Source organism: Mus caroli, unplaced genomic scaffold, assembly GCF_978045245.1.
Source record: "Mus caroli unplaced genomic scaffold, Mus_caroli_1 scaffold_2, whole genome shotgun sequence".
In the NCBI taxonomy this organism is placed as follows: domain Eukaryota; kingdom Metazoa; phylum Chordata; class Mammalia; order Rodentia; family Muridae; genus Mus; species Mus caroli.
In genome coordinates this window covers 144,223,355-144,237,696 of record NW_028227257.1, presented here as the reverse complement: position 1 = coordinate 144,237,696, position 14,342 = coordinate 144,223,355, and the positions used below count along the sequence as shown (strand labels likewise).

Genomic DNA, 14,342 nt, shown 5'->3' with positions numbered 1-14,342 from the left:
TGTAAATGCATAGGTAACAGTCTTTGGCTTAAGTACCCAGGTTAAGAGTAAAACGTGACATTTGCTTTTGCAAGAAAAACACAAGGAATTTCTTTGGCTGATATTATGGGAAGAAATCATAGCTCTGTGCAAGTAGGTACTGGTATTTTATATTAGTGGCACAGACTCATGCTCTTAATGCTTTGAACATCAGGACATCCTGCTTTCAGTAAATTCCCCAGATCCTGGCATCTCTCAGATCTAATGTAGCTCCATGGGTCCCACTATCTGGATTTAATTGATGGGAAGACACCATTGGGCAGGTGCATTCAAGAAAGCCTAAAAGACATACAGTCATTGAAACTGTGTAGAATTTTCAATTGGCTGGTTTCAATTTATACACTAATTCCTTGATTTACTACTGTCTTGGTAAAGTCCAGGCATCTTGATCTACAGCTGGGTCTCATCTGATAATAGTTCTGATGGTTCATTGTTTCCCTCTGAAAACACATTCTGTTGTTTCCAGGTTATATCCATTGCTGACTATCACTAGAGTATTACTCTGACAAATATCTCCATATTAAGGTAAAAATAGTGTACTAAGTGGTTTGAATTAATGTAATTTTCAGTACTCATGATTCATAAAACGTTTCTACAATGTAATAGTTAAATTCACTTCTCTTTCCCATTTATTCTTTTCACTCACAGCAGAAAAACAAGAGCATGAGGAGAGATAATGAGAGCACTGTGTCTGAGTTCATCCTCCTGGGGCTCCCCATTCGAGCAGAAGACCAAGGCCTGTACTCTGCCCTGTTCCTGGCCATGTACCTGACAACTGTGCTGGGGAACCTGCTCATCATCCTGCTCATCAGGCTGGACTCTCACCTCCACACCCCCATGTACTTCTTCCTCAGCCACTTGGCCTTCACTGACATCTCTTTCTCATCAGTAGCATCTCCAAAAATGGTCATGAATATGCTGACACACAGTCAGTCCATCTCATATGCTGGGTGTGTTTCCCAGGCATATTTCTTTTCATTTTTTGCTGATCTTGAGAGCTTTCTTCTGACATCCATGGCCTATGACAGGTATGTGGCCATCTGCCACCCTCTGCACTATTCACAAATTATGAGTGAGAACCTCTGTGTTCTTCTAATAGTAGTATCCTGGACTTTATCAACTGCCAACTCCCTTGTGCACATTCTTCTCTTGGTACAACTATCTTACTTTAGAAACAATACCATCCCCCACTACTTCTGTGACCTGTCTACATTGCTGAAGCTGTCCAGCTCAGACACCACCATCAATGAGCTTGTCATCCTTGTTTTAGGTAATATGGTCATTACCCTGCCTTTCATATGCATTCTGGTCTCTTATGGCCACATTGGTGTTACCATTCTGAAAATTCCCTCCATTAAGGGAATCTGCAAAGCCTTGTCCACATGTGGCTCTCACCTCTGTGTGGTTTCCTTGTACTATGGAGCCATCATTGGACTATATTTTGTCCCCTCATCTAATAACACTAATGACAAGGATGCCATTGTGGCTTTGATGTACACTATGGTCATACCCATGCTGAATCCCTTTATCTATAGTTTGAGAAATCGGGATATGAAAGGAGCGCTGAGAAATATCCTCAGCGGGAGACTTTGTTCACAATGATGGGCATGTTAGCATCCCTACTTCCTTCTCCTTTTCTCCATTCATCTTTTTTATGTCAGGGAAATTTCACATGTCTCTCTTCTCTTCACTCACTTCTTGTAGCTTTTCCTGTTTGTTTTACTCTCTTACTGATATTTAGCATCTTAGGAAGGTTGCTCACAAAACTCATTCATTTTTTTTTCTTTGTTGTGCAAATATTTTGCTTGTTTATATTGTCATCACCAAGTCTTCTTTATTATACAAGTTTGTAGCTTTTCTTCTCTCTAAATGACAGAATTATTTCTTCTCTTAGATTTATGATTTATTTTTATATTTCTTCTTATAATATATTCTGATTTTTTGACAGTAACTCTACTAAAATTTACTCATCTAATTTCGTGTATTGTTGCATTGCCCACATGTCTGTCTGTCTAATATATATATTCGTATTGCCTGAAAAAGTCAGAAAAGTGTGTCAGATCCTCTGGGACTAGGCTTACAGGTGGTTGGGAGCTACTATATGGATGAAGGAAATAAAATCTTGGGCCTGTGAGAGATAAGTCAATCCTTTTAATTGCTGAGTCTTTTCTGTCCTTTACATTTATTTTATAATTTTTTGCAGTTGACATTCAAAAGTGGCAGAATTTTATTGGATATGATGTGAAATTTTCATAATATCTTCATCAAAGAAAGTATATTAATTTTCTCAAATATTTGCCATGTCTTAGTATGAAATTATTCTAGCCTTTGGAATACTATATAGTGTTTCAAATCACCACACCATGAAAGCTATGAGAACATTTAATTTTCTTATCATAATTTGGTACCTATTGAGCAACCTATGCCCATGGTTATTTCTTATTTTATCTGAAAATCTTATTCATTTTGTAAATAATTGTTTTATAATTTGTAGGTGTGATAATACTCAATTTGTTTTTGATAAGTGTTTGATATAGGCCACTAACTAAAGTAAAAATACACTGTACTCTGTAACAATATACACAAAGACAAGGACAAGCCCTGTGTGGAGCATCAAGGTCCTGGTAAGTTGGAGTGAACTGAAGCCTCACACCTAGTTTTGAGAGTTTGACATGAGCCTCTGGGGAGGTGGTGCTGTGGTTATATGCAGAGTCTAAGGAGACTCTTCTTTTCTGAGTGGGTTATGAAGAATGGCTAGATGGACACCAGAAAATATTAAAGTCTTCAATCAAGTTTAATAAGGTTTGAAGAGCAGTTTAATCCAAATATATTTTATTATGAAAAGAAGAAAGACAGCTCCTTGCTCAACTACAAAAATGTCACATCCCTTGAAGTAATTTCACCTTTGGTCCATTAGAATCACTCTCTGTGGAAACACAGAGATTTAATTCAATTGATAGTAGTTGATGGTACTACAGATATGTAGACAAAGTAGCAGAGGAGAGTTTAATGACTAAATGCTGCTCAGCTAGCATTTAGAAGAACTTCAGTTAATATGAATGTGTGAATCTCTGCAACTGTCTTAAATTTCTGCTACTTATTATTTTTTAAAACAAGCAATATTTTATACAGTTGTTGGACATTCTATTTAGAACATTAGAAATAGCATTGCACATTTCTATATATGTGTTAGATATGTGTGCTGTATTATACATTCATATGTGTTATAACAACTATGGACCTATGTTCAAATATATAAGCCTATAAGGTATATGTCATATACCTAGAACATTTTAATAACAAGATTAAACAAAATACTCATTAATTTCTAGACTTAAATAGTACAAAACTGTCAGTGCTGTTGATGTTCCATTGGTCTCCTCTCAGTGATACCATATTATCTTTTGAAGTTAACCAGTGTGTTGACTATTTTCAATACTTTCCTTAGCATTGTAACAGTTCTGTATGGATTGTAGATTATTCAAATGTACCTGGTCTAGTGTTTTCTTTTGTTTTATGAGAGAAATGACTATATTTATTTTTCTTTTTTTTAATTTTTAATATTTTTATTACATATTTTCCTCAGTTACATTTCCAATGCTATCCCAAAAGTCCCCCATAGCGCCCCCCCACTTCCCTACCCACCCATTCCCATTCTTTTGGCCCTGGCATTCCCCTATATTGGGGCATATAAAGTTTGCAAGTCCAATGGGCCTCTCTTTCCAGTGATGGCCAACTAGGCCATCTTTCGATACATATGCAGCTAGAGACAAGAGCTCCGGGGTTCTGGTTAGTACATCATGTTGTTCCAATAATAGGGTTGCAGATCCCTTTAGCTCCTTGGGTACTTTCTCTAGCTTCTCCATTGGGAGCCCTGTGATACATCCAATAGCTGACTGTGAACATCCACTCCTGTGTTTGCTAGGCCCCAGCATCGTCTCACAAGAGACAGCTATATTTGGGTCCTTTCAGCAAAATCTTGCTAGTGTATGCAATGGTGTCAGCGTTTAGAAGCTGCTTATGGGATGGATCCCTGGATACGGCAGTCTCTAAGTGGTCCATCCTTTCATCACAGCTATGAACTTTGTCTCTGTAACTCCTTCCCTGGGTGTTTTGTTCCCAATTCTAAGAAGGGGCACAGTGTCCACACTTTGGTCTTCATTCTTCTTGAGTTTCATGCGTTTAGCAAATTGTATCTTATATCTTGCGTATCCTAAGTTTTGGGCTAATATCCACTTATCAGTGAATACATATTGTGTGAGTTCTTTTGTGATTGTGTTACTTCACTCAAGATGATGCCCTCCAGGTCCATCCATTTGGCTAGGAATTTCATGAATTCATTCTTTTTAATAGCTCAGTAGTACTCCATTGTGTAAATGTACCATAATTTCTGTATCCATTCCTCTGTTGAGGGAAATCTGGGTTCTTTCCAGCTTCTGGCTATTATAAATAGGGCTGCTATGAACATAGTGGAGCATGTGTCCTTCTTACCGGTTGGGACATCTTCTGGATATATGCCCAGGAGAGGTATTGCTGGATCTTCCGGTAGTACTATGTCCAATTTTCTGAGGAACCGCCAGACTGATTTCCAGAGTGGTTGTACAAGCTTGCAATCCCACCAACAATGGAGGAGTGTTCCTCTTTCTCCACATCCTCGCCAGTATCTGCTGTCACCTGAATTTTTGATCTTAGCCATTCTGACTGGTGTGAGGTGGAATCTCAGGGTTGTTTTGATTTGCATTTCCCTGATGATTAAGGATGTTGAACATTTTTTCAGGTGCTTCTCTGACATTCGGTATTCCTCAGGTGAGAATTCTTTGTTCAGTTCTGAGCCCCATTTTTTAATGGGGTTATTTGATTTTCTGGAGTCCACCTTCTTGAGTTCCTTATATATATTGGATATTAGTCCCTTATCTGATTTAGGATAGGTGAAGATCCTTTCCCAATCTGTTGGTGGTTTTTTTTGTCTTATTGATGGTGTCTTTAGCCTTGCAGAAGCTTTGCAGTTTCATGAGGTCCCACTTGTCAATTCTCGATCTTACAGCACAAGCCATTACTGTTCTATTCAAGAATTTTTCCCCTGTGCCCATATCTTCAAGGCTTTTCCTCACTTTCTCCTCTATAAGTTTCAGTGTCTCTGGTTTTATGTGAAGTTCCTTGATCCACTTAGACTTGACCTTAGTACAAGGAGATAGGAATGGATCGATTCGCATTCTTCTACATGTTAACAACCAGTTGTGCCAGCATCATTTGTTGAAAATGCTGTCTTTCTTCCACTGGATGTTTTCAGCTCCCTTGTCGAAGATCAAGTGACCATAGGTGTGTGGGTTCATTTCTGGGTCTTCGATTCTATTCCATTGGTCTATTTATCTGTCACTATACCAGTACCATGCAGTTTTTATCACAATTGCTCTGTAGTAAAGCTTTAGGTCCGGCATGGTGATTCCACCAGAGGTTCTTTTATCCTTGAGAAGAGTTTTTGCTATCCTAGGTTTTTTGTTTTTCCAGATTAATTTGCAGATTGCACTTTTAATTCGTTGGAGAATTGATTTGGAATTTTGATGGGGATTGCATTGAATCTGTAGATTGCTTTTGGCAAGATAGCCATTTTTACAATGTTGATCCTGCCAATCCATGAGCATGGGAGATCTTTCCATCTTCTGAGATCTTCTATAATTTCTTTCTTCAGAGACTTGAAGTTTTTATTATACAGATCTTTCACTTCCTTAGTTAGAGTCACGCCAAGATATTTTATATTATTTGTGACTATTGAGAAGGGTGTTGTTTCCCTAATTTCTTTCTCAGCCTGTTTATTCTTTGTGTAGAGAAAGGCCATTGATTTGTTTGAGTTAATTTTATATCCAGCTACTTCACTGAAGCTGTTTATCAGGCTTAGGAGTTCTCTGGTGGAATTTTTAGGGTCACTTATATATACTATCATATCATCTGCAAAAAGTGATATTTTGACTTCATCTTTTCCAGTTTGTATCCCTTTGATCTCCTTTTGTTGTCAAATTGCTCTGGCTAGGACATCAAGTACAATGTTGAATAGGTATGGAGAAAGTGGACAGCCTTGTCTAGTCCCTGATTTTAGAGGGATTGCTTCAAGCTTCTCACCATTTACTTTGATGTTGGCTACTGGTTTGCTGTAGATTGCTTTTATCATGTTTAGGTATGGGCCTTGAATTCCTGATCTTTCCAAGACTTTTATCATGAATGGGTGTTGGATCTTGTCAAATGCTTTTTCCGCATCTAACGAGATGACCATGTGGTTTTTGTCCTTGAGTTTGTTTATATACTGGATTACGTTGATGGATTTCCGTATATTGAACCATCCCTGCATCCCTGGGATGAAACCTACTTGGTCAGGATGGATGATTGTTTTGATGTGTTCTTGCATTCGGTTAGCCAGAACTTTATTGAGGATTTTTGCATCAATATTCATAAGGGATATTGGTCTGAAGTTTTCTATCTTTGTTGGGTCTTTTTGTGGTTTAGGTATCAGAGTAATTGTGGCTTCATAGAATGAGTTGGGGAGAGTACCTTCTGTTTCTATTTTGTGGAATAGTTTGTGAAGAACTGGGATTAGATCTTCTTTGAAGGTCTGATAGAACTCTGCACTAAACCCATCTGGTCCTGGGCTTTTTTTAGTTGGGAGACTATTAATGACTGCTTCTATTTCTTTAGGGGATATAGGGCTGTTTAGATCATTAACCTGATCTTGATTCAACTTTGGTACCTGGTATCTGTCTAGGAACTTCTCCATTTCATCCAGGTTCTCCAGTTTTGTTGAGTATAGCCTTTGGTAGAAGGATCTGATGGTGTTTTGGATGTCTTCAGGATCTGTTGTTATGTCTCCTTTTTCATTTCTGATTTTGTTAATTAGGATGCTTTCCCTGTGCCCTCTAGTGAGTCTGGCTAAGGGTTTATCTATCTTGTTGATTTTCTCAAAGAACCAGCTCCTTGATTGGTTGATTCTTTGAATAGTTCTTTTTTCCACTTGGTTGATTTCGCCCCTGAGTTTGATTATTTCCTGCCGTCTACTCCTCTTGGGTGAATTTGCTTCCTTTTGTTCTAGTGCTTTTAGGTATGTTGTCAAGCTGCTAATGTGTGCTCTCTCTAGTTTCTTTTTGGAGGCACTCAGAGCTATGAGTTTTCCCCTTAGAAATGCTTTCATTGTGTCCCATAAGTTTGGGTATGTTGTGGCTTCATTTTCATTGAACTCTAAAAAGTCCTTAATTTCTTTCTTTATTCCTTCCTTGACCAAGGTATCATTGAGAAGAGTGTTTTTCAGTTTCCACGTGAAGGTTGGCTTTCTATTATTTATTTTGTTATTGAAGATCAGCCTTAGTCCATGGTGATCTGATAGGATGCATGGGACAATTTCAATATTTTTGTATCTGTTGAGGCCTGTTTTGTGACCAATTATGTGGTCAATTTTGGAGAAGGTACCATGAGGTGCTGAAAAGAAGGTATATCCTTTTGTTTTAGGATAGAATGTTCTGTAGATATCTGCCAGAACCATTTGATTCATAATTTCTGTTAGTTTCACTGTGTCCCTGTTTAGTTTCTGTTTCCATGATCTGTCCATTGGTGAAAGTGGTGTGTTGAAGTCTCCCACTATTATTGTATGAGGTGCAATGTGTGCTTTGAGATTTACTAAAGTTTCTTTAATGAATATGGCTGCCTTTGTATTTGGAGCATAGATATTCAGGATTGATAGTTCCTCTTGGAGGATTTTACCTTTGATGAGTATGAAGTGTCCCTCCCTGTCTTTTTTAATGACTTTGGGTTGGAAGTCAATCTTATCAGATATTAGAATGGCTACTCCAGCTTGTTTCTTCATGCCATTTGCTTGGAAAATTGTTTTCCAGCCTTTCATTCTGAGGTAGTGTCTATCTTTTTCTCTGAGATGAGTTTCCTGTAAGCAGCAAAATGTTGGGTCTTGTTTGTGTAGCCAGTTTGTTAGTCTATGTCTTTTTATCGGGGAGTTGAGTCCATTGATATTAAGAGATATTAAGGAAAAGTAATTGTTTTTTCCTGTTATTTTTGTTGTTAAAGTTGGCATTCTGTTCTTGTGGCTGTCTTCTTTTAGGTTTGTTGAGGGATTACCTTCTTGTTGTTTCTACGGCGTGGTTCCTGTCCTTGTATTGGTTTTTTTCTGTTGTTATCCTTTGAAGTGCTGGATTCGTGGAGAGATAATGTGTGAATTTAGTTTTGTCGTGGAATACTTTGGTTTCTCCATCTATGTTAATTGAGGGTTTGGCTGGGTATAGTAGCCTGGGCTGGAGTTTGTGTTCTTTTAGTGTCTGTATAACATCCGTCCAGGATCTTCTGGCTTTCATAGTCTCTGATGAGAAATCTGGTGTAATTCTGATAGGCTTGCCTTTATATGTTACTTGGCCTTTTTCTCTTACTGCTTTTAGTATTCTATCTTTATTTAGAGCATTTGTTGTTCTGATTATTATGTGTCGGGAGGTATTTCTTTTCTGGTCCAGTCTATTTGGAGTTCTGTAGGCTTCTTGTATGTTCTTGTGCATCTCTTTCTTTAGATTTGGGAAGTTTTCTTCTATAATTTTGTTGAAGATGTTTCCTGGTCCTTTGAGTTGAAAATCTTCATTCTCATCCACTCCTATTATCCGTAGGTTTGGTCTTCTCATTGTGTCCTGTATTTCTTGGATGTTTTGAGTTAGGATCTTTTTGCATTTTACATTTTCCTTGATTGTTGTGCCGATGTTCTCTATGGAATCTTCTGCACCTGAGATTCTCTCTTCCATCTCTTGTATTCTGTTGCTGATGCTCGTATCTATGGTTCCAGATTTCTTTCCTAGGGTTTCTATCTCCAGTGTTGCCTCATTTTGGGTTTTCTTTATTGTGTCTACTTCCCTTTTTAGGTCTAGTATGGTTTTGTTCATTTCCATCATCTGTTTGGATGTGTTTTCCTGTTTTTCATTAAGGACTTCTACCTGTTTGATTATGTTATCCTGTTTTTCTTTAAGGATTAGTAACTCTTTAGCAGTGTTCTCCTGCAATTGTTTAAGGGATTTTTGTGCTTCCTCTTTACTGTCTTCTACCTGTTTACCAGTGTTCCTTTGTATTTCTTTAAATGTGTTATTAAAGTCCTTCTTGAAGTCCTCTACCATCATCATGAGATATGCTTTTAGATCCGTGTCTAGCTTTTCCCGTGTGTTGGGGTGCCCTGGACTGGGCGAAGTGGGAGTGCTGGGTTCTGATGATGGTGAGTGGTCTTGGTTTCTGTTAGTAAGATTATTACGTTTACCTTTCGCCATCTGGTAATCTCTGGGGTTAGTTGTTGTTGTTGTCGTCACTGTTTAAAGATTGGAGCAGAAGCTGTGTTCCACTCACCAGCAGTCTCAAACTCCTGTGGCGGGGGTCGTGGGTAGCTTGCGGGTGTCAGCCGACCCTGCACTCTAGCTACCCCAGTGCTGGTCCGGCCGGAAGAGGCCTGTGGTCCTACTCAGGCCGGTTTTCTGCTTCCCTAACTAATGCAGTCTCAGGTCCCGCGCGCAATTGGATTGGAGCAGAAGCTGTGTTCCACTCACCAGGAGTCTTAAGATCCTGTGTTGGGTGTTGTGGGTAGCTGTGGAGTGTCAGCTGGCCCTGCGCCCTTAGCTACCCCGGAGCTTTTCTGACCAGAGAGGCTTGTGGCCCTACTCAGGCCGGATTTCTGCCTCCCCAACCAAAGCAGTCTCAGGCCCTGCGTGATTGGACTGGAGCAGAAGCTGTGTTCCACTCACCAGCAGTGTCAAAATCCTGTGGTGGGGGTCGTGGGTAGCTGGCGGGTGTCAGCCGACCCTGAGCTCTAGCTACCCCGGTGCTGGTCCGGCCTGAAGAAGCCTGTGGCCCTACTCAGGCCGGTTTTCTGCTTCCTTAACTCATATTTATTTTTCTTACACTTTGTTTCTTTGTGTGCCATTGTCTCTGAAAGAAAATCTCTATATACTCATACTCCACTGCAAGACAAAAATACTATTTTTGCTTTCAGTGCATGGTGGGTTGAATGACCATGGCTCTTATAGGATCATAATTTAAATATTGGTCCATAGTTGCTGTAACTGTTGAGGAAGCATTAGGAGTTATGGCCATGTTCCAGAAGGTCAGTCATTTGGGTGGGCTTTGAACTTTCAAAAACCTACACCATTTCCAGTATTGCTCTGTCTCTTGGTTGTGACTCAGGTATATAAGCTCTCAGCTGCTGCTTCATTGCCGTGCCTGCTGCCTTCATACTCCCCACAATGATGGTCATGGAGTTTAAATGTCTGAAATTGTAAGCCCCAAATAAACTTTCTTTCACAAGTAGATTTGGTCACAGTGTTTTTATCATAGCAATAGAAATGTAACTAAGACATAGTGGCTGAATTTTTTTTTAAAACAATGATACGACAAGCATTTCTCTACATGTATTTAGAAGTTAAATGCAGGAGATCCTGTAAACTGTACAGTCAAAGAGTTATAGATTACACATAATATGTATGATCAGTTTAACCAGCATCTGCTAAGTTTGTCTGCAAGATAGTTTAATAGAAGCCAGTTAAAAAGTTGTATGTTTAGCTATATGGTGTCCAAAAACTACAAAATAATAAAGCTAATAAAAATGGGTAGTGGTCTCTAGTACCTTAGAATAGAGAGACAGAGGCATGAATAAATGAACTTTAGGGAAGAAAATGCATTGTATGTGAGGCTGTAATTGTGGATAAATATTACTATATAATTTTCAAACCAAAACAGACAGAATGGTAAACAAACAAACAAAAACATCAATGCAAACAACTCTGTAGAATGTAAGATTGAACACAAAGCAATTTTTAGTAAATGATTATTAACAAATATTAGTTCAAATGGAACAAATGTACTAAACCACTACAAGCAATCAACAGTGATGTTTTAGTGGTGTTCTATTGTTGTGAAGAGAGACCATGACCCAAACAAATCTTATAAAAGAAAGTATCTAACTAGGGGCTTATTTACAGTTTTAGAGAGTTACTCCATGGTTATAATGGCATGTACCAGAGAGGCATGGTATTGGGACAGTAGCAGACTGATTTCCATCCTTCAGAAAGACAGACATGTGACCCAGAAATGGCTTTTGTAATTTCAGAGCCCACTCCCAGTGACACTGTAAGCCTCCATCACAGTTATAACTCCTCAAATATACAAGCATCTGGGGACTATTTTCATCAAACTGTTACAAGGAGGAAATGGCATATGGGTCAAAAGATTATGAGAACAATATGTAAATTTTTAGAAATCTGAAATGTCTCTAAATAATTATAATATTTGAAAGCTGTGCTAATTGAAAACTTGTCAGTGTATGGGAATTATTCTTATGTCATCTCTTGGGTGATACTTGGTAAATGCTTTTTTTTTTACATGAATAGCAAATCATGAATGCTCACCTCTCTTTACTATAATTTTGTTCTTTAATAAGATAAGGCGCCTATTGACTATTTGTGATATAGGTGGCTGACTTGCTCTCATCCATATTTCTTATACTACTAGTACAGATGTGGGCAAGGGTAGTATTGGTGGAAGTAAGAAGACACTCATTTCCTGGAGTGTTTATAGAGAAGCATGTGCATCACTTACTGCTTTAGGAGATAATTAAGTCTGTTTCCTATATTACTTTTCAGAAAAAAATCTATATTCTCACAAGGATATTGTGAACCATTGGAGCAACCTTAATGTCTATTATTATTTTACAGAGTTTGTGTGTATGTGAAATTCATGCTCATATTTTTCCATGTTTTCCCATTTGATGTTTGTCTGTTACATAATGTATTGGTAGACTTTATCAGGCACTTCATGTAGTGTGATAATCGGTTTTTTCTTTTTTATTCTTTATATTTCAAGTGTCTCCCATTATTGAAAAAAATGTAAGGACCACAGTTTCACGAGGAGTGTAGTAGAATCCTGACTTCTGTACATGACAGAGTTGATATAGTCACAAATACACAGAAGCTACGGTTACTGAGTAAGACCTGTACAAAATCAAAATGCTTGCAATGAGGTAGGGAGAGGCTACCAAGGCCATACCTGAGATGAGGAGTTAATGGAAGCTGATGGCTGTGGGGAATTGAGAATCCTTCTTTGGGATACTGACCAGTGATAAATTGCCTAAGATCCATTGAATGGCCCTATATCCATGAACATACAAACATCACTAATCAGATTTGTCAGGTTATTAAAATATAATATAACAAAAATCTGGGAGGCATTTTTTTGGGTGGGGAATGGGAAGAGTTAGAGAGGAAAAAATGTATGTGATCTTATTTTGCTGAATGTTCATGTATTAAATTCTCAACTAACACATTTAAAAAGAAAAAAGAAAAACCATTTACCAATATCTTTAAAATACATTCATTTTTTATTTTATGTGTATCAATATATGTGTACTACATGAATACAGTGTTTAAGGAGGCCAGAAGTGGGCATCAGATATCCTAGAACTGAAGTTTTAAGTGGTTGTGAGCCACTATGTGAGTTCTGAGCCCTAAACCCAGGTCATATCCCAGTGAATCAAGTGTTCTTAATACTAGAGCCATCTCTCCAGTTGCCTGGTATATTATTGCATCCATATAAGATTTGTGTTCTTTAGTTTATTGAAGAAATAACCTCACAAATATCAAATATTCTGATTTATTTAGAGTAACTAAGGAATGTGGTACTAGGAAAAGGGCAGAGTTATAGATAGGTAGACTTCTCCTTTTTTCAGAGACTGTACTTGTAAAAGCAAAAGGAATACTCTAATGTACTCACTCCTACATATTTTGAAATTAATTCCAGCTCATCATTCACGTGTTATGAGGATATCCACTTTCTTTTTGTTGTTTCTTCTTGGGCATGACTACTTAACAAACCATGACCAAAAACAACCAGAAATTCCACAACAGCCCACAAGGATAACCAACAACAACCAATCCCACCTCTCAGGTCCTAGCATTTTTATACCATCTGAGCTGTCCCCAGAATGCAAAACACCACCCAATCACAGAAACTATCATGTCTTTACTAGAACATGAGGCTAATCATAGTCAGCTGCTGTGGACAATTTGAACAGCCTCATATCCCACACCTGGAATTAAAACAACATATTTTTATGTGGAGGTAGGGGAAACTGGACAAAGGAAACCTGCCGACTAGCGGCTGGGGTTTGCTCTGGTCAGTGCCAGTCCCACACCCTTATGGGCCCAAGCTCGGCAGGCACCAGCACATCCAGGATCTTGGGATCACTGAGACCAGTCTATGCAGGAGAGCACGTGTGCTGCAGAAGCAACAGAACTTCTTAGACAGGGCCCCTTTTGGCCTTCATCCTCAGCCAGGAGACAGAGCTGAGACCCAGAACCCTGGGCACCTTCCCTGCCAGACGAGAGTCAGCCTCCAGGGAGGGCTCTTGCAGCAGACACTCTGGGTCCCTTGTCTGCATGGAATGAGACTCTGGGGTAGGTGGGCAAGGTGTTGGCGGGTGACAGACAGACCAACATGCGAGATTGTGTAGAATCTGAATGTATTGTCACAAAGTGAACACCAGTCTTATATAGTACAGAAAATACAAGGGGTCTGAAGTCACAGCAGGCAAAGTACATTGAAGTTGCCTGACACAAAACAAAGGAATGACTTCAAAATGATTTACAGGAACCAGGTAAATGTTTACAGTAAAGATAAAGCAGTCCTATGTAGGGTCAGCTTAATGACAGGTAAGGATTTCACATTCTAGTGCTAGACCTTTGAACCTTATGAAGGCTAGCATCAGGGGGTTCTGCTCTTAGCAGACCTCATTAATAATGCAATATCTCAACCCCCACTATTTCCTAGGCCTTGCTAAATTCTTTTTTTTTTTTTTTTTTTTCGAGATAGGGTTTCTCTATGTAGCCCTGGCTGTCCTGGCACTCACTTTGTAGACCAGGCTGGCCTCGAACTCAGAAATCCACCTGCCTCTGCCTCCTGAGTGCTGGGATTAAAGGTGTGCGCCACCACGCCCGGCTCCGCTAAATTCTTATATGAGTGTAACTTCTAAGTATCTGGAGAATCTCCATTTGTTAGAAGAATTCACCAACTTGCTTCTAATATACAATGTAGCCTGTACTGAAGATTTCTATCTCAGTGGGAGTTCCTGGCTCTATTATGGTATTCCCTAGTTTGGGTGAGATTTCCTACTGTCCTTAGTAAATATTTTGCAGACCAGCTCTGAGCTACTGGCTCTGTCTTTTGTAATGCTTAATTAGTTACTGAATAGGTAACTTCCTTACTGCTTTCCTGCCTGATTCCAAGCTCATCTGCTTCTG

The 14,342-nt window shown here is 38.9% G+C and overlaps 1 protein-coding gene across 1 annotated transcript; it reads left to right on the top strand.

The window, feature by feature from the left end:
• Positions 1 to 684: 684 nt before the first annotated feature.
• LOC110288029 (olfactory receptor 1J21-like) lies at positions 685 to 1,641 on the top strand. Its single transcript, XM_021154486.2, has one exon. The coding sequence runs from the start codon at positions 703 to 705 to the stop codon at positions 1,639 to 1,641; it is 939 nt and encodes a 312-aa protein (XP_021010145.1). The 5' UTR covers positions 685 to 702.
• Positions 1,642 to 14,342: the final 12,701 nt, after the last annotated feature.